Raw genomic sequence first — 26795 nt, 5'->3', positions numbered from 1 at the left:
AAATTAAACACATCTTGTGACATTTTCCTAAATTCCATGTACTCACCTTGTTCTTTCAAAATGAGCTGGTAGTAGTGCAGATGTTTGAGGTTCTGACTAAATGAGCTCATTATTTTTAATTAAATAACTCCAGCGAAACTAAAAGAAGTTAGAACCACACCACTAGCAGAGTCCTTCAGTGTTTCCAGAGCATTTTTGCAAGGCGTATTCTGTTTCCTGTTCCGAACGCCGCAGGGAAGTTAGCACCCCTTACACTCTGAGATCAGTTCTAGACCCATAAACTTAACGCTTATAATAAATTCTTGCCTCAAAAGATTTTCTCCTGACACGCTTCTCTATATGCTCTTGTCCACACTAGTTCCAGACCTCCTACCTCTATCCTACCTTGAAATGGTCATCTTTAAAAAAAAAAAAAAGAAACCTTTATAGCAACACCCAGTCTGGTGCTTGATCAAATATCTGGGTGCCAAGACCCAGCCGTGTTGACACATAAAATTAACTACTGCAGTGTATTTTTGGGTACAGTCGATAGACTTCACTATTGTTTTAGAATGCAAAAACAAGCTGAAAATCCAGGAAGACGCCTATACTTTTAGCTTATGGATCTTGGGGGATGGTGGTGCCAAGAATGAGAGAAGTCTGGATGTTACACATTAAATGCTGTCTTACTTAGAGTGAGTAAGACCTACTCTCACTGCCTCTATGCTACCTGGGTTCCTAGTTCTCTGCAACTTCAAACCTCTGCCTGGGCTCCTCTGCTGGGTTACTCATTCATGCTGTTTTGATTTCTTGGAATCGGAACTCAATAAAGCCTGGATCCAGACACCTGCCTCTGCTGGCTTCTCTGCAGTTGACATCTGCCCACTGAACATGCAATACCTGTCCCAGTCTCCTTCCATCTAGCTGAGCTTCCCTCCACACCTGATCTCATTTTGTAACTGCTCGTGACCTAGTGGGGCAAAATGAGTAATTTTTTACCTTGGCAATAAAATAAGGATGTTGATAATATAGGGCTTTGCTCACCATGAAACACAGGAAATAGGAAAATGAAAACGGTTTTTTAAAAAACAGTGACTATGATCATTTACTTTATGCAAAGGTAAATTATCTTGTCAAATCTCAAAATGTAACAAACTCTGAAACTTTTGCCATAGATATCTGCAAACTCCACTATACTAGCCTCTAAATTTAATGTCATTTGTTTGTGTTATTCCACCTACTGTTTTGTTTTTTTTTTTAACCTGGACTTATCTTCCACTTTTCAGATAGCTTTGCTTAGTAATACCTCATTGTTAATAATAGTAAATATATCTTCCACCTTATACTTTGGCCATTTTCATTGCATTTTCAAACAACAGCCTTGTTAACTGGTCAAATTCAGTCAATTAACCGGTTGGTAACCAGTCTTTGAAGAGAAGACATTCAAAAATCTTTATGCATGAATAGTGTTCCCTCTTCAGATGTTTTTACACTTATTTGACTTTTGTATGTTTAATTTTTATCTGCAGTCCATCTTAATTTCACTCTAAGACAGACAGCATTTAATGAGTAACATCCAAACTTCTCTTTCTCATTCTTGGCACCACCATCCCCTGAGATCCGTAAGCTAAAAACCTAGGAGTCTGCCTGGATTTTTAGCTTGTTTTTGCATTCTAAGACAATAGTGAAATCTACCAGCTCTACCCAAAAATACACTGCGGTGGTTAATTGTATTTGTGTCAACATGGCTGGGTCTTGGCACCCAGATATTTGATCAAGCAGCAGACTGGATGTTGCTATAAAGGTATTATTTAGAGCCGAGATGATCATTTCAATCAGCCAACTTTAAGTAAAGCAGCTCACCCTCCTCAGTGTGGGTGGACCTCATCAAATCAGGTGAGGGTCTTAAGAGAAAACAAACTGAGGAAAAAAAAGAAGGGGAAATTCCCCAAAGAACCTTGGCAAAGAACGAATTATGCCTCTGGACTGCTTTATTTCTGTTTTTGTTTGTTCATTTGTTTTTGAGACAGGATCTTGCTCTGTCACCCAAGCTAGAGTGCAGTAGTGCAATCACAGCTCACTGCAGCCTTAAATTCCTGGGCTCAAGCGATCCTCCCACTTCAGCCTCCCGAGTAGCTGGGACTACAGACCTGTGCCACCACACCTAGTTAATATTTTTTATTTTTACTGGAGACAGCGGTGTCACTTTGTTATCTAGGTTGGTCTTGAACTCCTGGGCACAAGTGATCCTCCTGACTCAACCTCCCAAAGTGCTGAGATTACAGGCCACCTCGCCCAGCTCTAGACTGCTTCAGTCTCAAACTGCAATATCAACTTTCTCCTGAGTTTCCCGCATACTCCTCCACCCCTGCGGGTTTTGGACTTGCCAGCTTCCGCAATTGTGTGAACCAATTCCTTAAATAATTCTCTCTCTCCCCCTCTCTCCACCTTCTTTTCTTCCCTTTCTGTGTGTACACACACACACACACACACACACACACCTCTGACTAATACACATACCTTAATTCATTCTCTTTGCTCCAGCTCCATTTCCATCACCCCAGGCCAAGCCACCATGGTCTGGCTCTAGTCTTCCTCTCTTAAAAATGGAATCATCAAAAAAGATAATACCTGATCACCCAGTTTTTTGGGAGGAGCGGGTCTGACTTTTCACCTAATGCCAAATTGCAAAACCTACCTAATATAATAGGTGGCCTTCACTGAGCTACCTAAGAGAGTGAGATTTCTTTCTGTTTTTCCCATCTCTCTCTCTCTTTTTTTTTTTTTTTTTTTGAGATGGAGTCTCGCACTGTCGCCCAGGCTGGAGTGCAGTGACGCGATCTCAGCTCACTGCAAGCTCTGCCTCCCGGGTTCACGCCATTCTCCTGCCTCAGCCTCCTGAGTAGCTGGGACTACAGGCGCCCACCACCACGCCCGGGTAATTTTTTTGTATTCTTAGTAGAGATGGGGTTTCACCATGTTAGCCAGGATGGTCTCGATCTCCTGACCTCGTGATCCACCCACCTCGGCCTCCCAAATTGCTGGGATTACAGGCATGCACCTGGCTTCCCATCTCTTTTGCAGATTGCCTGTGATGCACACCACATTCTGGTTGAATGCTTACTCAATAATAAAATTCTTTTCTTTCTCATCTACCTTTATAGAGAGGTTTCCTGGGTGGGAAGGAGATTAGGTTTCTAACTACAAGTCCTCAACAACTTAAACCCTGTAAAAGGGAACCACTGTACCCAGGAAAAATACATCCAGCCCCTATATCATTGTTTATTAGAAAGGGCACAGTGACCCATCTGCCCTCACCACCAACTACACCACCTTTCAGCTCCTCAAACCCTCCAGGCTCACTTCCACACTGGTGACTTCATGTTTTGAGTTCCCTCTTCTTGGGATGCTCACTAAGACCATAGCTTAAGTGTCAACTTTTCTTTTCTTTCTTTGAGACAGACCCTTGCTCTGTCACCCACGCTGGAGTACAGTGGCGCCATCTTGGCTCACTGCAACCTCAGCCTCCTGATTTCAAACGATTCTCCTGCCTCAGCCCTCCGAGTAGCTGGGATTACAGGTGCATGTCACCACATCCAGCTAATTTCTGTATTTTTAGTAGAGGTGGGGTTTCACCATGTTGGCCAGGCTAGTCTCGAACTCCTGACCTCAAGTGATCCGCCCACCTTGGCCTTCCAAAGTGTTGGGATTACTGGCGTAAGCCACTGCGCCTGGCCAGGTGTCAACATCTTAGAAGGCTGATCATCCTAACTCATTCTATTCTTTTATTTACCATACAATATCCATAACCATCTTAAAATAAATTCTTCAATTTGTTTACTAATGTTCTGTCCGTGGCACAAATTAGATGGGTCAGAAAACGAATGCCCTGTAGGAGGAGGCCTTCATCAGAGGCCAAGGAGAACTGCTGAAGGCTCCAAATCTCTTGCACCTTGGGTGGGATGAGTCCGAGGCACCCAATCGCCCAGTCCCCTACTGGAATATAAATTTCACAACAAGGGTGACTTCAGCTTTCTGATTTAGTGCCGCAGTCTCTCTTTGGGGAGCATAAATAATCTCTCAACAAATAATTAGTTGAATGAATGAAAGAATATTTATTAAAGCGGAAGCATCTTGACTAGTAATCCAGATAAATTATTTATCTAATGATAGATTAATGATTACAGGTGTATTGAATATTCGTTTTTCCCCTGAAAGCTTATTTTTACTGAAGAGCAATTTAGAAATGTGTATACTTACGAAAAGAGTACTTGGAAATGAAAAGGTTCTATTTCAATACACACTTATCTATTCTTGTTTCCTTTATTTATCTTTTGCCATTAGGAAGCAGTGTAAGTTTGATATTGCCTTTGCCAGACAATACAAGGAAATGTAAAATTATTGCTCTATGGTGATACATTCATCGTGCATTATTCTTCTCCCCAAATAACCAGCACGTCATTTTGCTTTTATCATCATCTCTGCAACACGTCTGACTTAAAATGTCATACTTCTTCCTCTGAAGGTGTATTCAAGACGTTGGCCAAAAGGCAGCTTGTGGCATTTTTACCAATATTAACCACACTAACATTTATAAACATCCTATTTTTGTCCATACTGATTCTGTTTTTGTAATAGAAATAAGGCAAAGATGAATGGATGGGCACAGTGGTTGCTGTTTTCATTTCTCTGCAATCTCATTTGTAGGATCTAATATGTGAGTTTCTTTTTTTAATACTTACATATCAGAAATTTATTTCCAGAATTGCAGTGATTCTCCCACCATCCTAACTTGATCTTACTAATCTCATATTTATTTTTCAACAAATATTTGACAAACATCGACCACATGCTACATGCTATGCTAATGACAAACAAAAGAGATAAGTTTCCTGCCACACTGAGTACACTCTCTGCTGTGGTTAACTCAAGGGCAAAAATATCAAGGGTCAAAATACATTTAGTGAAGAAGCGATAAGTTTCAACCCAATGTCTCAGGTTAAAAATGATTAAAGACTAAACATCCAGTAACATAGGTGTGGATTTCTTTTTTTTTTTTTTTTTTGAGACAGAGTCTTGCTCTGTTGCCCAGGCTGGAGTGCAGTGGCGCGATCTCGGCCCACTGCAACCTCCGCCTCCCAGGTTCAAGCAATTCTCATGCCTCAACCTCCTGAGTAGCTGGGACTACAGGCATGTGCCCCCACACCCGGCTAATTTTTGTATTTCTAGTAGAGGTGGGGTTTCACCATGTTAGCCAGGCTGGTCTCAAACTACTAATCTCAAGTGATCCACCTGCCTCGGCCTCCCAAAGTGCTGGGATTACAGGCGTGAGCCACCGCGCCTGGCCTGGATTTCTTTTAAGCATTTTAAAAATTATTCCACAACATAGAGCAAGTCATTAAATTTCCAAGCCTGCTAGCAAAGAAAATTAGCTTATTAAAGGTGATTGTTCAGGGAGATAAGTATGATATGCTACATTTTCTTATACATTTTTAGATTTTCCTATCAGTAAATAAAATGCTAACATTAAAACGCAAAAGAAAGTAACTTCTGGAAGACAGAGAAGCCGGATAAGAGGAAAAGCAGCAAGTAGCTGTAGCAGATGCCACCAGATTTATACTATTTCTCCTTGGCCTTCACTGATTAGGTGCACGCAGGCCCCACTCCCAAATGCCAGCACCATGTCTTTTGGCCTGGGGGCTTTTTCTGGTTATCAGAACCCTCTAGGCTCAAACATGGCACAAATTAGATGGGTCAGAAAATGAATGCCCTGTAGGAGGAGGCCTTCATCAGAGGCCAAGGAGAACTACTGAAGGTTCTAAATCTCTTATACCTTGGACGGGATGAGTCCGAGGCACCCATTCACCCAGAGCTCCTACGCTCCATCACCCACAGCAGTCACTGGGTGTCCACACACCTTCCCTTTCTGTCTCACTTCCCCATTCCCCTGCCAGTGTTTCCTGGGCTCACTTCCCAAATAAACTAACTTGCCCTCAAACCAAAGTGCAACTGTCTGAGGACAGCTTCTTGGGGAGCCCAAACTAAGAAATATGCTCACCAGCCTCAGTTAAATAAATGTACCTATGTTTTCCCCAAAGAACCCAAATTAAGCGAAAAACAAATATTTACCCTGCACCTAGTACATTCAAGAAGCTATGCCAGGTGCTGGGGGCTGATGGGGGGGTGTTAGTCAGAGTCTTAGGCTTAGAAATGTTGAACAGGAGGCCAAGGCAGGTGGATCACCTGAGGTCAGGAGTTCGAGATCAGCCTGGAGAATGTGGCGGAACCCCGTCTCTACTAAAAATACAAAAATTAGCCGATGTGGTGGCGCATGCCTGTAATTCCAGCTATGGGAGGCTAAGGCAGGAGAATCTCTTGAACCCACAAGGCGGAGGTTGCAGTGAGCCAAGATCGTGCCACTGCATTCCAGCCTGGGCGACAGAGCGAGACACGTCTCAAAGAAAAAAAAAAAGAAAAGAAAAGAAAAGAAATGTTGAACAAAAGAAAAAAAGTGGAGAGTTACTTCATTTGTCACTTTGATCATTCAGACCCAAAATATTCAGGGAAACTACTGATTTAGGTCATTGCAATTGGTCTTTTGGAAAAGTACAGAATATGAACCCAGTATGGGTCTGAACACAAGGACAAAACAGAGGCCGAGAAACTCTTCCAACTTCCCTCCTACTACCTTAAAGATATGAATATCTACACCTTCCTGGGGCCATTCACTCCCACGTCAGTAGAAGAGGCTTCCTTCCTCCTGCCCACCGCTCTACCTGTGTCCTGGATCCTGAATCTCCTACCTCTCCACAGCTAGTTTCTCCTCTCACTCCTATTTCTTCAGTCTGAATGCCAGCCTCCCCAGATCCCCCTTAAGATAAATAAACAAAACCCTTTACTAGGTAAGAAGCTGACACTACACTGCTCTTTCTTCTTCCATGCATAGCACCACTGATTAATTAGTTCACCGTAGGTATGTATCAAGCCAATCTGATCATGACATAATCAGAGCTCTAGGGTTTGGCTCCCAGGTAACAGACTCCACTGCTCGCTGGCTGTGTGACCTTGGCCAAGTTCAACATTACTCTGTGCTTCCACTTCCCCATCTGTAAAATAAAGGGGGAAATAGCAGGACCTCCTCATCGTCGTGAGAATGAAATTAGATCATCTAAATAAAGGGCTTAGAAGAGTCCCTGACACAGGAATTGCTTAATACATGTTCATTATTATTATTGTTAACTTGGCAAACTCAATCGTACAGTGTGAAATGTTTCAGAATAGGATGAAATGAAAGAGCAGAGAACTGTTGCAGCAGTCTAGAAAGAGGGACCGGCCCGGCGTAGGGGTTCACGCCTGTAATCCCAGCATTTTGGGAGGGCAAGGCAGGAGGGATCAACTGAGGTCAGGAGTTTGAGATCAGCCTGGCCAGCATGTACTAAAAATACAAAAATCAGCCAGGCATGATGGCGCACGCCTGTAATCCCAGCTACTCGGGAGACTGAGGCAGAAGAATCACTTGAACCCGGGAAGCGGAGGTTGCAGTGAGCCAAGATGGCGCCACTGCACTCCAGCCTGGGTGACAGAGTGAGACTCTGTCTCAAAAAAAAAAAGAGGGACGGAACGACAGAGAACACGGAACCACGGGGTTTCCAGCCTCAGGGGGCTAGGGGCGTGGCTAGGAGGGTTATGTTCTTTGGGGCTGATAGACTTGCAATCAAATCCTGGTTCCACCATTTTTTAGCTGTGTTGCCTTAGTGCTATTAGCCGTTCTAGCCTCTACTTCCTCATCTGTAAAATGGGGATAATAATGCTGTCTGGTAAAGCTACCGTGAACTTCTAAATGAGATCATTTATGTAAAGCATCCAGCATATCATTTGTATATAATACACACTTGATAAATATTAATTCCCTCCTTTCCCCCTCTTGAAGTGAAAAGTCTAGAAAAATTGATACAGATAAAGGGATCAAAATCCTTCTTTTAACATAGTGTTATTTGAACCACATTATATCCTTCGTGATCAACACACTCCAGGTAGTAAATATCTCCTTCTTAGCCTCAGAGTCTGAAGATCATAATGAAGAGTTAGCTCTGTTCCTTACTGACTACCTGACTTCTGCAAGCCACTGAATCTTCAGAGCTTCAGCTTTCTTACCTAGGGAAAAGTACACAGTGACATCTTCCCATCCGCTTTATGGAAGCTATGGGCCCCTGAGGTCTAAGTTTCTACCACAATTATTCACGTGCAATATTTGTAGATTAAACCAAAAGTTGCATAACTGTCAAAACCTAAGGTTGAGCACGGTGGCTCATGCCTGTAATCCCAGCACTTTGGGAGGCCAAGGTGAGCAAATCACTTGAGCCTAGGAGTTTGAGACCAGCCTGGACAACATGCAAAACCCCATCTCTACAAAAAAACGCAAAAATTAGCCAGGCACGGTGGCATGCACCTGTGGTGCCAGCTACTTAGGAGACTGAGGTGGGAGAATCACTTGAGTCCAGCAGGTCAAGGCTGCAGTGAGCCATGATCATGCCACTGTACGCCAGCCTGGGTGACAGAGTAAGAGCTTGTCTAAAAAAAAAAAAAAAAACCATATATATGTGTGTGTGTGTGTGTGTATGTGTGTGTGTGTGTATATATATGTGTGTGTGTGTGTGTATGTGTGTGTGTATATGTATATATTCCAAAGCATAAAAGTTAGCTCAGCCTTCTAGATACAAACACTGAGAAAGATGGAGACCACATTTAAAAAGGAGAAAGGCGCTTGTATTTTTCTCCCACTTAATTCAGTTTTGTGAAAAAATACATTGGAATCAAAGTTTTCAAGAGTGATTGCGAAAAACCACTACTGTGATAATTACAAAATAATTATCTTTCTTAGCATTTCATTGAGGGAAATGAAATAGAGGAGTATCAGGATTATACCATTAGTGTGATGTCAATGTCAGAACCAGTTGGATCCCTTCCAGCCAAATGGGAGCTCCACAAATGGCAACAGGAATAACCTAATTTGCCCTTACCTGATCTAACAGCGCAGCAAGAAATCTAAGGGGAGATGGAAAAGTACAAGCTGTTGAGCAAAGTCCTGGATCTGTGTCTCCCTGCTAAACAGTCACCTTCTGGACATTTTACCTCCCTGAGCCTGGTGCTTCATCGATAAAATGATGTAAAAATGCATTACCTCCAACTTCCTTCTTGCTTTAATGCTCCATGATTCTAAGGCTTCTCTGTCCACCAAGTCTCTCATTTTCATTTTTTGAAGATGTTCTAGGCTTTTCGTGATACTGCCTGACCCACTGTTTGAGTGCCTTCCCAGAGCCTAGAAAGCCTCCATGTTGCCCAGGGACTGATGGCAGCAGCTAGTAAGAGCCTACTGTTGGCCGGGCACGGTGGCTCATGCCTGTAATCTCAGCACTTTGGAAAGCCAAGGTGGGCAGATCACGAGGTCAGGAGTGCAAGACCAGCCTGGCCAACTTGGTGAAACCCCGTCTCTACTAAAAATACAAAAAAATAGCCAGGCGTGGTGGTGGGTGCCTGTAATCCCAGCTATTTGGAAGGCTGAGGCAGCCGAGTCGCTTGAACCCAGGAGGCAGAGGTTGCAGTGAGCCAAGATCACACCATTGCACTCCAGGCTGGGTGACAGAGAGAGACTCCATCTCAAAACAAACAAACAAACAAAAGAGCCTATTGTTGGCATCTCTTCCCAACTCTGTCCCCACTGGCATCAAGTCAGTAGTTTGAAATCAACCATGGTGGGAATATTTACAGCATGGACATCAGTAAACAGCATAAATCAAATCAGTGCTTCCTTTCTTTTCCTTCTTGGAACCAGTAGTTACAGTAGTTAAGTTTGCCAATACACCACTACCCGTGAGCCAAACCCTCCCATTTCCAAGTTAAACTCCTTTGCTGTGTTCTCACCTCTGTGTCCCACCAGCTCTCATGGTACATCTACCGTGATTATAACCCAACTGAGCTCAAAACCTTGCTGCTGAGTGATAAAAAGATAGCATGGCAAGAACAACAGTAGGAAAGGTGAGCGTCTAGCCCTGATAACCTCTAGCCTCCTGTACCCCTCCAGATAGAACCAGCCCATCCGTTGGCAGCAGCCCACAGAGACTTATGGTGCTAATGCTGTGGGATGCTCTCCTGAAGGTGGAAGGAAGGATTGTGGATTGAAAAGAAATAAACTGATTGTAAGTAGGGAGACCTTCCCATGGGTTTTCCTGGTGGGCAGAAGTCAGGGGAGAGGTCTTGAGACTTCACATAGCTTTAACCTGCTGCTAAGTAAGCAGGTGCTCTGCCTTTACACAAATTCCTCCAATCACATGCTTCTTGGGCCAAGAAAAGATAAAATAAAAGTTACAGGCTGGGTGTAGTGGCTCACATCTATCATCCTGCACTATGCGAGGCCAAAGTGGGAGGATCGCCAGAGCCCAGAAGTTTGAGATCGGACTGAGCAAGTTAGTGAGACCCTGTCTCTACTAAAGTCCCAGCTACTGGGGAGTTGGGAGCGGGCCAAGGCGGGAGGATTGCATGAGCCCAGATGTCAAGGCTGCAGTGAGCTGTGATCGCACCACCGCACTCCAGCCTGGGAGACAGAGTGAAACCCGTCTCAAAAAACAAAACAACACAAATTACAGGCTTTCAAGTAACGGGCTCCCTTGAATCTTTTGTTTGTTTATTCTCCAAGTAAACAGATCTTCAGCATCCCCCCTCTCTCCCCAATATCTGTGCCTATGAAAAGGAAGACATTAGTCAGAAGAGGGCATCCTGCTGTCAGGAAGAGGGAAACACTCCTGAGCAAACCCAGAAACGCTATCGCTCAGAAGCATTATCGAGTCAGTTTAAAGAAAATTAGGCACTGTGTCTGTGCTGCCCAATATGATAGCCAGCCACCTCGTGTGACCACTGTACACATAAAATGACACTACTGTGAATTGAGACGTGCTATAAGTATACAATACTCACCAGATTGTGAAGAGTTAGTTTTAAGAAATGAATGGGAAAATATCCCAAATCAATTAAATGTTGAGTGGTAATATTTCTGAGTTACTGGGTGGAATAAAATATATTAATAAAATCAGGGCCGGGCGCTGTGGCTCACGCCTATAATCCCAGCCCTTTGGGAGGCCGAGGAGGGCAGATCACTTGAGGTCAGGAGTTTGAGGCCAGTCTGGCCAACATGGCGAAATGTCATCTCTACTAAAAATACAAAAATCAGCTGGGTATGGTGGTCTGCGCCTGTAATCCCAGCTACTTGAGAGGCTGAGGCATGAGAATCGCTTGAACCCGGGAGGTGGAGGTTGCAGTGAGCCAAGATCATGCCACTGCACTCCAGCCTGGGCAACAAAATGAGAGTTTATCTCAAAAATAAAAATAAAATTAATTTCATCTATCATTTCTATTTGGTCTTTTTTTGTACTTCTTTTCTGCCACTGATTTTAATAGCTAACACTTACAAGGCGTTTACTATGGGTCACACTCTGTTCTAAACATTTAACATATTGTTACTCATTGAATCGTTACAAGAACTGATGGGGGCAGGTAATAGTATTCTTTCCATTTTATAGACATGGAAACTAAAGCACAAAGAAATAAAGTAGCCTGCCCAAGGTCGCCAAGTTAGTGAGTGAGAGAGACAGGGTGTAAACCATACCGCCTTCACTTGTGTTTTTATAATCACTGCTACTCAATACTTATTATGATTTAAACTTTGTGGTACTAAAATACTCTCTTCCTAGGAAACTTCCTACCCACCTTCACATCAGTGCATAGAGTAGATCATAGGCACAAACCATTCTCTTCAAGTGTTTGTTGATATCACAGAAATAAAGGGGGATTGGAAACCAAAAAATCAAATTTGAAATCTCTTCTATATCATCTCCAAATAGAACCAGGAATGAAAATCCCCCAAGGCCCTCCCATCCTGAAGTTTAAGCAATTGAGTCTAGAGACTGGCAAATGTATTTGAGAATTTGAAAAACTCTGGAGCTGTTCCTAATGAGTAATCTCTAATCTCCAGAAAAATAAGAAAAACAGGAATCGATGTGCTTATGCGGCAGTTTGAACAGTCTAGAATACAGATAAGGATGAACTTTCTAACAATCAAGTGTATGAATGATTCTGGCAGAAAAAAAAAAAATGAGCATGGAAATTGCTTAGAATCCCTTTTGGGGGGATGATCTGAGTTGATATCCTTGGACCTAAGACGCGGGGAGACATCAGGGCTGCCCCCCTTCCAGCCAGAGACACTCAGAAGGTGTTTGTTGGCAGTGAGAGAGAAATAGTGTGAACTGAAAACCAGAAAGAGTAAACCACAGAGCAGGAAATTTCTGCACGAAGAAAACAGGGAAGGAACAATGAGCGATGAGAGAAGTCAGGAGGAGACTGAAGGTCTGTAGGACTCCAGACTGGGCAGCAACCGAGACCTGAGACGCATCCTCCTCCCTCCTCCAGCTCCAGGCCTTCCATGCCTGGCCAGGTGAAGGCAGCAGGCTTAGCTGTGGACTGCGTGGTGCAGGGGAACCCCGTTTCCTCCTCACAAAGGTGTTGGAAGGAACCCGTTCACAGTAACCCACAAAACGAGGGTGTGGTTCCGGCCCCGCAAGTCAGAAAGCCCTGCCTCAGAGCGGACTTACCCAGCAGCAGAACAGCACCCGGAATCACAGAGGCAAAAACCAGGAGCAGCGGTAGCCTCATGGCCCAGGGGTTATCCTTTCCTTCTCCTGATGGAGAGGAGGGCGGGACAAAGACGCAAACAGCGGGCCCCCCGACTGCCTCTCCACCTAATCCAAGTTCCCAGAGCTGCCCAGCTGAAAAGAACTAGAGAGGAAGCCCTCCCTTTTAAAGGGCTCCTGAATTTAGGGAAAGCCTCCACTAAGGAGACATCCTGTCACATGAGGGTGGCTGGAAAACAGGAATTCAGAGTCGCAACTTTGCTTCGTAAGCTAACTTCTGAGAAAAGCAGACGCAGAGGAAGGGGAGAAAGGGACACGTGTGGGAGAGGAGTGGCGGGGTGGGGAGGAGAGAGGGCGATGGTGATGGTGAGGAGTCAGGAAGGAGAGAAGTGAAACAGCTGGGAGCTCCCGGCCTGCTCAGATGGGGCTGGGTGGAGATGAAGCTGCAGGCCATTACCTGTGCCGGAAGACGGAGCTTCCCCTGGGAGGCAGCCTGAGTCAGGGGTCCCTCAGCAGACAACCTCCACTCTGAAGTGACAGCCCCACGGGCCCTGGAAAGGACAGTTTTACGCTGGAAACAGTTCAGAGTTGAAGCTCATCCCCCTGTCTCCACATTCAGTGCTTAGAGCTTTTCTTTTTTTCTTGGAAAGTTTCAAGAGAAAGGTCCATGGAGCTTCATTTCCTCCAGGCAGAAGAAAAGTGAAAGGGAGGCTATGCATAAAAGGGAATGTCAGTTAGGCCAGGAAGGAGAAAGTTCTAGAAACCTTTTGCTAGAAAGTTCTCTAGAAAGTCAGAAAAAACAGTGGCAAAGGATTTGCAGTAAAGCCTTGCTGCCCAGCCTCAACCATCGCGGTCCTCTTCAAGTTTAAGAGGCTCCCCTTGCTAGAAAAAGAAAAGCTGGCCCGGCACAGTGGCTCATGCCTGCAATCCCAGCAGTTTGGGAGGCCGAGGCAGGCAGATCACCTCAGGTCAGGAGGTTGAGAACAGCCTGATCAACATGGCAAAAACCTGTCTCTACGAAAAATACAAAAGTTAGCCTGGCGTGGTCGTGCACACCTGTAATCCCAGCTAGTCAGGAGGCTGAGGCAAGAGAATCGTTAGAACCTAGGAAGCGGAGGTTACAGTGAACCAAGATCGCACCATTACACTCCAGGCTGGGCAATAGGCAGGAAATTCCATCTCAAAAAAAAAAAAAAAAAAAAAAAAAGACAGAAAGGAAAAGGAAAAGAAAAGAAAAAGAAAATCTGGTTGTTTGGTCAAACGGTATATCTTTATTTAAAGGCAAGTGGAATTCTTAGAATAAAAAATGTTTCTACATCTTTCATTAACCCTCCAAACATCTACGTTGTCATTTTTCAAAAGTAAAACATGAATTTAGAACAGTTTAAAGCAGAAACTGACGATTAGCTGGCCAAACCATTACTAGAGTGTGGAATATGTTAGTAATTCAAAAAGAAGCTACTGGAAACATTGTAATTTTTAAATTTTTTTAAATGAATAGTTTTATCTTCAAACGGAAAGCCTCCACATTCAATGTGTTTGTGATAAAGTTGAAAAGTTTCCATCCTAATAAAAATGTGATATAGTTCTCTTACTGATTGTTTTTAACATGTAAATTTGAGATTATTCTGACCAGAGGGAAAAAGATAGTGAAAATGTAGGACAGAGAACCAATGTTTCTTTGTCACTAAGCCTGTACGTGACTGAAAAAAAAAAAAAAGAAAAAAAAATGGTGGTTATAGAACAAAACAGAGAAAACAAAAATGTTTCTTTCTAAGACATTGTTTCACTGACTTATTAAAAAAATAGTTTAAATGGGTCATTTGTGGCTTTCAAATATAAATAAATCATATACAAAAAGTTACTGCCTAATTTAGATTTATATGAATTTCAGAAGGAAATACAATTTAATTGAATCATGTATATAATCACATTCAGGGTTTATTTTTTGAGACAGAGTCTCGCTCTGTCACCCAGGCTGGAGTGCAGTGGTGCAATCTGGGCTCCCTGCAACCTCCACCTCCCAGGTTCAAGCGATTCTCCTGCCTCTGCCTCCCAAGTAGCTGGGATTACAAGCATGTGCCATGATGCCTGGCTATTTTTTGCATTTTTAGTATAGACGGGGCTTCACCATGTTGGCCAGGCTGGTCTCAAATCCCTGACCTCAGCTGATCCACCCGCCTCGGCCTCCAAACGTGCTGGGATTACAGATGTGAGTCGCCATAGCTGGTCCAGGGTTTGTTTTTGAATTATATAAGTGTGTATATCACGTTAGTAAAATTAAAAATTAAGATCGGTACTACAATCTGTGAAGTTTAAACAAAATGCAGTCAAGCACCCCACAAAGAATTTACCCCATGACCTTGACCTCGTTGAAACAAAGATTTATCAGGCTACAAGAGGCCACCAGGGCAAAAAAGAAATCCGAATCTTGGGGAAGGGGTGTCACAGAAGATGGTGGTGTAGGAAGCTCCAGGAATTCATCCCTCCATCTAAGCAGCCATCAAACGGGCAGAAACTAAACTGAAGCAACTGAAGATGCTCCTCTACTCATGATTGAATTAGGCCCTGATAAACTCATTGGGATGTGAAATATGGTAAGTCACAAATGCACTTAATACACCTGACCTACCAAACATCACAGCTTAGCGTAGCCTACCTTAAACGTGCCGAGAACACTTACGTTAGTTTCCATTTGGACACAACTGATATGGACAGGAGACAGAGAAGTGCTAGGTAGAGAAAGGCGGGATCCCTGGCGAGGGCTCCACCCTCAGACCTGGGCCCACAGACCTAAGTGAGAACAGGCACTTCTGTTTTCATGCCCAAATGTTACATTTCCAAGACCACTCTGGCTCGCCACACCCTGCATCCTGTGCCCATAAAAACCTGAGACCTTAGCGGGCACAGACACAAGCGCTGAACATTGAGAGGAGTGAAGGAACAGAGCAGTGGAGAGCAGTGGGGTGGCACAGCAGAGAAAGAGAGAAGAAGGACATCTGGACGCCAAGGGGAGTTTGGCCAGGGATGGTTGGAGAACAGTCCGGCTGCTGGGCGGCCTGGCTCCAGGGGAAGACCACCTTCCCACTCCATTCCCCCATTTCAGCTCCCCATCCATCTCGCTGAGAGCCACCTCCACCACTCAATAAAACCTTGCACTCAACCCTCCAGCCAACATGTGATCTGATTCTTCCAGGACACTGGGCAAGAACTCAGGCTGTCACACTACCTCTCTGTCCTTGTGATAAGGCTCTCTGTCCTTGTGATAAGGGTCTATTGAGCTGACTAACACAAGCTGTCTGCAGATGGTATAGCTGAAAGAGCACACTGTAACACACGCCCACTTGGGCTTCAGGAGTCCTAGATGCTGCCATGGGGCCGGAGCCCAAAAGCACTCCCCACAGCTTCTGCACCTGCCCATCTGCATGCTGCATGCTCCCCCTAGGGGTTTGAGCAGCAGGGCACCGAAGGAGCAAGCCTCATTCCTGTCGCACGCCCTGCGAGGGTCATAAGGGAACTCTTCTATTTCAAAATCATCTAACTCAAAGCCTATTTTATAATACAGTGTTGAGTATCTCATGTCATTTATTGGATATGGTACTAAAAGTGAGAAGCAGAATGAGTGTATGGGTATTCGAAATACAATTTCTACTGAATGCATTTCTATTTTCACATCATCATAAAGTGTCTAACCATCCTAAGTCAAGGACCATCTGTATTTTGGAACTAGTCTAGTCAAAAACTTGGAGCGTCCAAGGGAGAACTTGATAAAGAGGCTGGTACATTTCAGTGAATTTCAGCCTTTCCCTGTGGTTATGGCTGTGTCAGGCAGCTGTGAGGGGAAGCAGCCCACACGCCCAGTGCAGCTTGGTGAGGCCAGGCCGGGCAACAAGAATTTAACCCTCCAAATGTCAGGGCTGTGTGTTCTGATTGGTGCTTTTATTTGCTTTTATCACTTCTCTTCAACCTAGTACTCAAAGTTCTAGTAAGAGCATGTAGGAAAGAAAAAAATAAATAAAAGCATCCAAATTAAAAAGGAAGAAGTGAAATTATCTCTGTACACAGATGGCCTGATTCTAAATATAGGAAGTCCTAAAGCTTACACACACATGCGCACGCACACCACTCACACACAAATACACACCACACACACATACACATCACACACACACACACCACACACACACCACACACACACATACACCACACACGCACATACACACCACACACACAAACACAAACTGTAGAGCTAATAAATTTAACAAAGTTGTAGGACACAAAATCAAAACACAAAAATCAGTTGAATTTTGATACACTTGTAATGAACAATGTGAAAATAAAATTAAGAAAATTCCATTTACAATAGGATCAAAAAGAATAAAATACTCAGGAATAAATTTAACTACATAGCCAAAGACTTGTCCACTGAAAACTACAAATGGTTGCTGAAAGAAAAAGACCTAAATAAATGAAAAGATACCCTGTATTCATGAAATGGAACACTTAATATTGTTAAGATGTCAATATAATCTATAGATTCATGCAATCCCTATCAAAATCCCAACAATTTTTTTTGCAGAAATGAAAAACCCCATCCTAAAGTTCATATGGAATTTCATGGGAGTCTGCACAGCCAAAACAATTTTGAAAAAGAATGAAGTTGAAGGAGTCACACTTCCCGATTTCAAATCATACTACAAAAAACAGTAATCTAAACAGTGTGGTACTGGCATAAGGATAGCCATATAGGCCAATGGAATAGAATAGAGAGGCCAGAAATAAACCTATGTGGGCAGTTGATTTCCAACAAGGTGCCAAAAGCATTCAATGAGGAAAGAACAGCATTTGTGCTGGGAAAACTGGCCATCCAAAGGCAAGAGAACGAAATTGGACTGTTACCTTATACCAAATACAAAAATTAACCCAAAGTGGATCAAATGCCTAAACATAAGAGCTAAAAACTATAAAAGTCTTAGAAGAAAACGTCAGGAAAGAAAATCTTCACAACATTGGATTTGACAATGATTTCCTGGACTGGATACCAAAAGCACAAGCAACAAAAAAGTAGATAAATAGGCCTTTATCACAATTAAAAACTGTGTCCATCAAAGAACACTATCTAGAAAGTGAAAAGACAGCACAAAATAGAAAATATCTGTAAATCACATATCTGATTAAGGAATGAATATCCAGAATATATTAACAACTACAACTCAATAACCACAACAAAACCAAATACAATATGGTCAGTAGACCTGAATAGACATTTCTCCAAAGAAGATATACAAGTGGCCAATAAGCTAAGCACATGTAAAGACGCTCAACATCGTTAGTCATTAGGGAAATGTAAATCAAAACTACGATGAGATATAATTTCACACTCAAAAGAATTATTATTTAAAAAGAAAAAAAACAGAAAATAACAAGTGATGGTCAGAATATGAGAAATTGGAACCCTCGGATTGCTGGTGGGAATGTAAAATGGTGTAGCCATTGTGGAAAACAACTTGGAAATGCCTCACAAAGTACACATATAATTATCGTATGATCCATCAATTCTACTTCTAGGTATATACCCAGAAGAACTGAAATTAGGGACTCAAACAGATATTTGTACAACAATGTTCAAAGAAGTATTACTTAGGATAGCCAAAAAGTAGAAGCAACTCAGGTGTCTGTTAGCAGATAAACAAATATGGTATGCACATACCGTGGGATATTATACAGCTGTAAAAAGGAATCCTGATACCTGCTATATGTACAGCCTTTCAACATTTTGCTAAGTGAAATAAGCCAAACATAAAAGGACAAATATTGTGTGATTCCACTTACGTGAGGTACATAGAATAGGTAAATTCAGAGAGATAGGAAGAAGAGAGTTTACTAAGGGGTGGGAGGTGGAGGATGGAGGAGAAGGGAGAGTTATTGTTTAATGGGCACAGAGCCCACTGGATGTTGGATGATGAAAAGTTCTGGAAATACAGAGTGGTGATAGTTAAACAACATGGTGAATATATTTAAAGCCATTGAATAGTACAGTTAAAATGACTGCAATAATAACTGTGTTACGTATCCTTTACCACATTTTTTTTTAAATCCAACTCATGCCATCCTGTTTACAGCCTTCTACTAAGTTCTGGTTCTGAATTTTGGTTAGCTACCGATGATGGTGGTTATTTTTAACTAGTCCTTTCTTCAAGCTAAAATATAAAGGAAATTCTCATTTTTTTATTGGCAAGACAATCAACTGTGTCATTTCCTCCTAGACTTTCTCAAACATCAGCCACCTCCTACCTACTCAGTTTCATGTAAAATGAACTTAGTGTCTGCTTTGCTCTGAAATAGTTCCGAGAAAAACAGCTGGGCAAATTTTTTCATAACCTGTTACATCATTTCTCACAGATAAAACTGCTAAGCCATTCAGAAATGGTGTTTTCAGTAAGGCTATCTTTTAATGAACAAATTTATTCAAATTTTATCAACATAATTCCTATTCAGCCAAAAGAAAAAAAAAGATATTTTTGAGTAAAAATTTTAAAATTTAGATATTCTTATACCTCATATTAAGAATATGGTTTTTTCGGAACTATTTTTTCTGAAATAAATTTTTTCGGAGCTGTTTTTCTCGGAACTATTTCAGAGCAAAGCAGACACTAAGTTCATTTTACATGAAACTGAGTAGGTAGGAGGTGGCTGATGTTTGAGAAAGTCTAGGAGGAAATGACACAGTTGATTGTCTTGCCAATAAAAAAATGAGAATTTCCTTTATATTTTAGCTTGAAGAAAGGACTAGTTAAAAATAACCACCATCATCGGTAGCTAACCAAAATTCAGAACCAGAACTTAGTAGAAGGCTGTAAACAGGATGGCATGAGTTGGATTTAAAAAAAAATGTGGTAAAGGATACGTAACACAGTTATTATTGCAGTCATTTTAACTGTACTATTCAATGGCTTTTCAATCCTTACCAAAATATAGCAAAACATCAACAATGCATTTACAGTTTAATAGAAAACGACTATATCATAGCAATCCCATTTCTTTGCATTCAATTACTTACTTACATAGAATTAGGCTTCAATTGTAACTGTCTTCAGATAATATATTTAGATTTATTGTAATCTACAGTGTGTAGATTCATACTATTTGAAGGACCTTTGAGTTTTGTATTTCTATAACCAATACTTTGTTTCATTTGGTTCTGTTTGTCTTGGCACACATCGTTTTAATATACTAAATTTTACAATGTAATTTAATTGAAAGGCTATTTGACCCATTTAATTTTTAAAACAATTTTTTTTTTTTTTTTTTTTTTTTTTTTTTTTGAGATGGAGTCTCCCTCTGTCACCCAGGCTGGAGTGCAGTGGCGCAATCTTAGCTCACTGCAAGCTCCGCCTCCTGGGTTCATGCCATTCTCTGGCCTCAGCCTCCCCAGTAACTGGGACTACAGGCGCCCACCACCACCCCCGGCTAATTTTTTTTATTTTTAGTAGAGATGGGGTTTCACTGTGTTAGCCAGGATGCAGGATGGTCTCGATCTCCTGACCTCGTGATCTGCCCGCCTCGGCCTCCCAAATTGCTGGGATTACAGGAGTGAGCCACCGCGCCCGGCAGAAACAAATTTTAAGAATAAGATTAAACGTGTATTTATAATCTGAAAATGACCTATACTTTACAGATGGAAACCAAGACACAAAAATGTTGGCCTGATTCTTCAGAACAATACTAACTATGTAAGGTTATGTATAATTTTTAGCAATTTGAAATGCAAATTTTCTATTTGTTCACTCATATATTCTGAACACCTCTAAGGCATCTGAGTTAAATATTTAAAAGAAAAAAAGTTTTGTGGCAAAAGAAGGCATTCCTTAAAAATCCATTATTTCCTTTTCAAAATAAGAATAATTATTAGTTAAAATAAAAAATAATCTTATTAAAAATAGGCATATCTTGGGAAATTAATATTTGTGTGTATATAAATGCAAACTTTCACAGCAAGTGTTACTTTAGTAAATATTATCCTCAAATTCATATAAAACCATACCTAGTCTATAACGGGCACTCAAATTTGTCAAATGATAAATTAATGAAATTTCCAAAAAATAATCTTCAGAATAGATATGGTAATATTTGTAAAAGCTCTTGTAAATAATTGTTAATACAAATATCTCATGTTACTAAAGCTATTAATCACTGGTATTCAGGGATGTAGAGGTTGTGCACTGTTCAACCTGAAGGGGCGCTGTATGATTTAGAATTCATTCATTAATCTTGCCTTGTAAACAGTGGAAACACCTTTCTAATGCAGTTGGATCTGGTTCTCAGTGTCTCTATGTGGGCAGGTGTACATGGCTCTCTGTTTCTCTATTTTTTCATCTTTTGACTCTACTTTTGTGTGTTTGGATTCGATTACTACAGAGCACAGAAGGTGGATGTGAGACAGGCAACCAAGAAGCTGAAAATTGTATAAAGCCTGTGACGGTTAATATTGAGTGTCCACTTGATTGGATTGAAGGAGGCAAAGTATTGTTCCTGGGTGTGTCTGTGAGGGTGTCACCAAAGGAGATTAACATTTGAGTCAGTGGATGGGGAGAGGCAGACCCACCATCAATCTGGGTGGGCTCCATCTAATCAGCTGCCAGCATGGCTAGGATAAAAGTAGGCAGAGAAACGTGGAAGGACTAGACTTGCTGAGTCTTCTGGCCTCCATCCTTCTCCTTTGCTGGATGCTTCCTGTCCTCCAACACTGGACTCCATGTTCTTCAGCTTTTGGACTCTTGGACCTACACCAGTCGTTTGCCAGGGGCCCTTGGGCCTTTGGCCACAGACTGAAGACTGCACTGTTGGCTTCCGTATTTTTGAGGTTTTGAGACTCGGACTGGCTTCCTTTCTCCTCAGCCTGCAGATGGCCTATTGTGGGACTTCACCTTGTGATCGTGTGAGTCAATACTCCTTAATATACTCCCTTTCATATATACATCTATCCTATTAGCTCTATCCCTCTAGAGAATTGACTAATACAAATGCATCCCCTCATAATGAAGCAGACATCACAAGAGATTTGCTTAAACATAGAATTTTAATTAACATGTAAAAATAGCCCCATTGTAAAACAAAATGTCTTTAGCCATTTCATTTTTTTTCTTCTATTATTTACTATATGGAGTATAAGTAGCTATTTTTAAGTTCTGTAGCTTCTAAGTGATATGTTGCTCTTTTTGTGAAAAGCATTTGATATATTCACTGTGTAAGGTGCTGCTCCAAGGTACGCAGCACAAGGCAATTATTCGGCAAACAGCATAGTGCACAGCACATAGTAGGACTTCAGCAAGCAGTTTCATTTCCCTTTTCTTTCCTATGCCTCATTGCAATTGTCATTCAGTGAAATAGGGCCCTAATAAAAACAAGACGATAACATTTACACATTGTAATTTCAAACATTAACTTTTAGAAAGAAAAGACACTAAAAAGTCTATTAGAGGTATTAGAATTTTTTGTAAAATTATAAAATAAATAAAATTTTATAAAAATTATAGCATCAATAAAATTTTATAAAATTATTAAATTATTTTATAATTATAATGCAATAAATTATTAGACTATATATTAATAGCCTAATCATAGATTAATTTTTATTTTTTTATTGCTTCTATGTTTATTTTTACCCTGTTATTTTATCTAGGCATTTTATAGTTTTCTAAGTGAATAGAAAGGATGGAAAAATGAGTGAGCCTAGCAAACCCCTACTCAAATGTAACTTCAATTCTCCATCCACAATTATTAGCTCTATCAGGAATTTTTTTTCATCCCTCAAGAGTCTTTCCTCCAAAATTCAGTATCCCGTTAGAGTAACATAACTCTCTCTGTTAAAGAAGATAAGAACTATTAATAATAACAATAATGTATAATACTTCATTTTAACGTTGCTCTGATTTTCTATCTTTTTTTTTATTATTATACTTTAAGTTCTAGGGTACAGGTGCACAACATGCAGGTTTGTTACATATTTATACATGTGCCATATTGGTATGCTGCACTCATTAACTCGTCATTTACATTAGGTATATCTCCTAATGCTCTCCCTCCCTCCTCCCCCCACCCCACAACAGGCCCCAGTGTGTGATGTTCCACTTCCTGCATCCAAGTGTTCTCATCGTTCAATTCCCACCTATGAGTAAGAACATGTGGTGTTTGGTTTTCTGTTCTTGCAATAGTTTGCTGAGAGTGATGGTTTCCAGCTGCATCCATGTCCCTATAGAGGACATGAACTCAATTCTTTTTTATGGCTGCATAGTATTCCATGGTGTATATGTGCCACATTTTCTTTTTTTTTTTTTCAATTATACTTTATGTTCTAGGGTACATGTGCACAACGTGCAGGTTTGTTACATATGTATACATGTGCCATGTTGGTGTGCTGCACCCATTAACTCGTCATTTACATTAGGTATGTCTCCTAATGCTATCCCTCCCCTCTCCCACTACCCCACAACAGGCCCTGGTATGTGATGTTCCCCTTCCTGTATCCAAGTGTTCTCATTGTTCAATTTCCACCTATAAGTGAGAACATGAGGTGTTTGGTTTTCTGTTCTTGTGATAGTTTACTGAGAATGATGGTTTCTAGCTGCATCCATGTCCCTACAAAGGACACGAACTCATCCTCTTTTATGGCTGCATAGTATTCCATGGTGTATATGTGCCACATTTTCTTAATCCAGTCTGTCATTGATGGACATTTGGGTTGGTTCCAAGTTTTTGCTATTGTGAATAGTGCCGCAATAAACATACATGTGCATGTGTCTTTGTAGCAGCACGATTTGTAATTATTTGGGTATATATCCAGTAATGGGATGGCTGGGTCAAATAGTATTTCTAGTTCTAGATCCTTGAGGAATCGCCACACTGTCTTCCACAATGGTTGGACTAGTTTACAGTCCCACCAATAGTGTAAAAGTGTTCCTATTTCTCCACATCCTCTCCAGCACCTGTTGTTTCCTGACTTTTTAATGATTGCCATTCTAACTGGTGTGAGATGGTATCTCATTGTGGTTTTGATTTGCATTTCTCTGATGGCTAGTGATGATGAACATTTTTTCATGTGTCTGTTGGCTGCATAAATGTCTCCTTTTGAGAAGTGTCTGTTCATATCCTTCACCCATTTTTTGATGGGGTTTTTTCTTGTAAATTTGTTTCAGTTCTTTGTAGGTTCTGGATATTAGCCCTTTGTCAGATGAGTAGATTGCAAACATTTTCTCCCATTCTGTAGGTTGCCTGCTCACTCTGATGGTAGTTTCTTTATGCTGTGCAGAAGCTCTTTAGTTTAATTAGATCCCATTTGTCAATTTTGGTTTTTGTTGCCATTGCCTTTGGTGTTTTAGACATGAAGTCCTTGCCCATTCCTATGTCCTGAATGGCATTGCCTAGGTTTTCTTCTAGGGTTTTTATGGTATTAGGTCTAACATTTAAGTCTCTAATCCATCTTGAATTAATTTTTGTATAAGGAGTAAGGAAGGGATCCAGTTTCAGCTTTCTACTTATGGCTAGCCAGTTTTCCTTCCCCATTTCTTGTTTTTGTCAGGTTTGTCGAAAGTTAGATGGTTGTAGGTGTGTGGTGTTATTTCTGAGGTCTCTGTTCTGTTTCATTGGTCTATATCTCTGTTTTGGTACCAGTACCATGCTGTTTTGGTTACTGTAGCCTTGTAGTATAGTTTGAAGTCAGGTAGTGTGATGCCTCCAGCTTTGTTCTTTTGACTTAGGATTGTCTTGGCAACGCGGGCTCCTTGTTGGTTCCATATGAACTTTAAAGTAGTTTTTTCCAATTCTGTGAAGAAAGTCATTGGTAGCTAAATGGGGATGATATTGAATCTATAAATTACCTTGGGCAGTATGGTCATTTTCACAATATTGATTCTTCCTATCCATGAGCATGGAATGTTCTTCCATTTGTTTGTGTCCTCTTTTATTTCATTGAGCAGTGGTTTGTAGTTCTCCTTGAAGAGGTCCTTCACATCCCTTGTAAGTTGGATTCCTAGGTATTTTATTCTCTTTGAAGCAATTGTGAATGGGAGTTCATTCATGATTTTATGTGCCACATTTTCTTAATCTAGTCTATCATTGATGGACATTTGGGTTGGTTCCAAGTCTTTGCTATTGTGAATAGTGCTGGAATAAACATACGTGTGCATGTGTCTTTATAGCAGCATGATTTATAAACCTTTGGGTATATACCCAGTAATGGGATGGCTGGGTCAAATGGTATTTCTAGTTCTAGATCCTTGAGAAATCGCCACACTGTCTTCCACCATTGTTGGACTAGTTTACACTCTCAACAACAGTGTAAAAGTGTTTCTGTTTCTCCACATCCTCTCCAGCACCTGTTGTTTCCTGACTTTTTAATGATCACCATTCTAACTGCTGTGAGATGGTATCTTATTGTGGTTTTGATTTGCATTTCTCTGATGGCTAGTGATGATGAGCATTTTTTCATGTGTCTGTTGGCTGCATAAATGTCTTCTTTTAAGAAGTGTCTGTTCATATCCTTTGCCCACTTTTTGAGCATCAAATATAGCATCAACAAAATTTTGTAAAATTATAAAATTATTTTATATGTATAATATAATAAAATTATTAGACTATATATTAATAGCCTAATCATAGATTGATTTTTAAACATACTTTCCTATAATTAACCATAGTGGACTTTTTTTTTTTTTGAGACAGAGTCTTACTCTGTCACCCAGGCTGGAGCATAGTGGCGAGATCTCAGCTCACTGCAACCTCTGCCTTCTGGGTTCAAGCAATTCTCCTGACCTAGCCTCCTGAGTAGCTGGGATTACAGGTGTGCACCACCACTTTCAATGTCAAAAACCTCAACTACTTTTGCACCAACCTAATAATTTTAATAATATATATGATATTTAATTACACTGTAGAACTATCAATGTTTTCCCAGTGTAATCTGTTGTAATATCTATTAAATCCCATAGACCTGCACTCTGTAAACATGTATAGAGTCTAAGTAAAATATTAATTTAAATTAAATTAGCTACTCAGTTTTCCTCCTACACATAATCTTTTGTATATGCCTTCATTATTTGTATAAAGTGTTGTGACTTCCAAAAATATCAGGAACATTCATATTAAAATATCAGATAAAAGTGCATTCTAAATTCAAGTAATACTTTTGAGTTGATCTGAGCACTGTTGCTAAGTTCTAATATAGAGATAAATGTATGCTTACATAAAATATTTTCATATTTAGGAATATCATAAATGAATCCCTTGATTATAGACTTTTCTTAATAATAAAAAGACACCCATGGCAGAATTCAAAAGAAATTACTTGTATTATAATGTTTTTTTTTTTGAGACTCTTGTCACCCAGGCTGGCTTGCAGTGGCACAATCTCAGCTCATTGCAACCTCCACCTCCCAGATTCAAGTGATTCTCCTGCCTCAGCCTCCCAAGTAGCTGAGACTACAGGCGTGTGCCAGCACACCCAGCTAATTTTTGTATTTTTAGTACAGACCATGTTTCACCATGTTGGCCAGGCTGGTCTCAAACTCCTGGCCTCAAGTTATCCTCCTGCCTTGGCCTCCCAAACCGTTGGTGCATGAGCCACTGCACTGGGCCTTGTATTATAATTGTTTTAAGTTATACGTCTTGTAAGCTCCTGCAGGGTTGATTGATGAAGAGAGAGATGCATTGGTAAACAAGATGCCCTCAGGCTCTCCTTTAAGGAATAAAGATTAATACGCCACTCAGAAAAGTAAATACATAATGTAAATATGAATGAAGTGCTGTAATTCAGATTCTATGGGAATTCAGAGGAGAGACACTCAAATGTCCGATGAATGGAGGCTTGTGTCCATTTTAATCTATATATTCAGCAGATTGATCACTTTTGAATACAATACTGCTCGATGAAAAAGCATAGTCTGAAGTAACCTTCAGATTGTATGTATTATTTTTCACAAATGCAAGGTTTAAATGATTATTCCCAGAGGGTGAGCAGGGCCACAGAAAGAATAAAACAGGAAATTTCTAAAAATGCACTGAGATACTTGTTTCTTGGAGACTTAGTACCATTCCAATACTTAGCATTTATCAGATTATTATGGTTTGCCAGATAATGTG

General features: G+C 41.0%; 1 protein-coding gene across 1 annotated transcript in view; it reads right to left on the bottom strand.

Moving 5' to 3' along the window:
- MRC1 (mannose receptor C-type 1) overlaps nucleotides 1-12798 on the bottom strand; it is a 97645-nt gene extending 84847 nt beyond the window's left edge. The window contains exon 1 of the mRNA XM_005564743.5: nucleotides 12621-12798. Coding sequence (XP_005564800.3) covers nucleotides 12621-12681 — 61 coding nt within the window. The 5' untranslated portion in view covers nucleotides 12682-12798. The remainder of the gene's footprint in view (nucleotides 1-12620) is intronic.
- Nucleotides 12799-26795: the final 13997 nt, after the last annotated feature.

The sequence above is a fragment of the Macaca fascicularis genome, chromosome 9 (genome assembly GCF_037993035.2).
Source record: "Macaca fascicularis isolate 582-1 chromosome 9, T2T-MFA8v1.1".
NCBI classification, from domain to species: Eukaryota; Metazoa; Chordata; class Mammalia; order Primates; family Cercopithecidae; genus Macaca; species Macaca fascicularis.
Note: the sequence above shows the minus strand (reverse complement) of the source record. Positions and strands in the feature narration are given on the sequence as shown.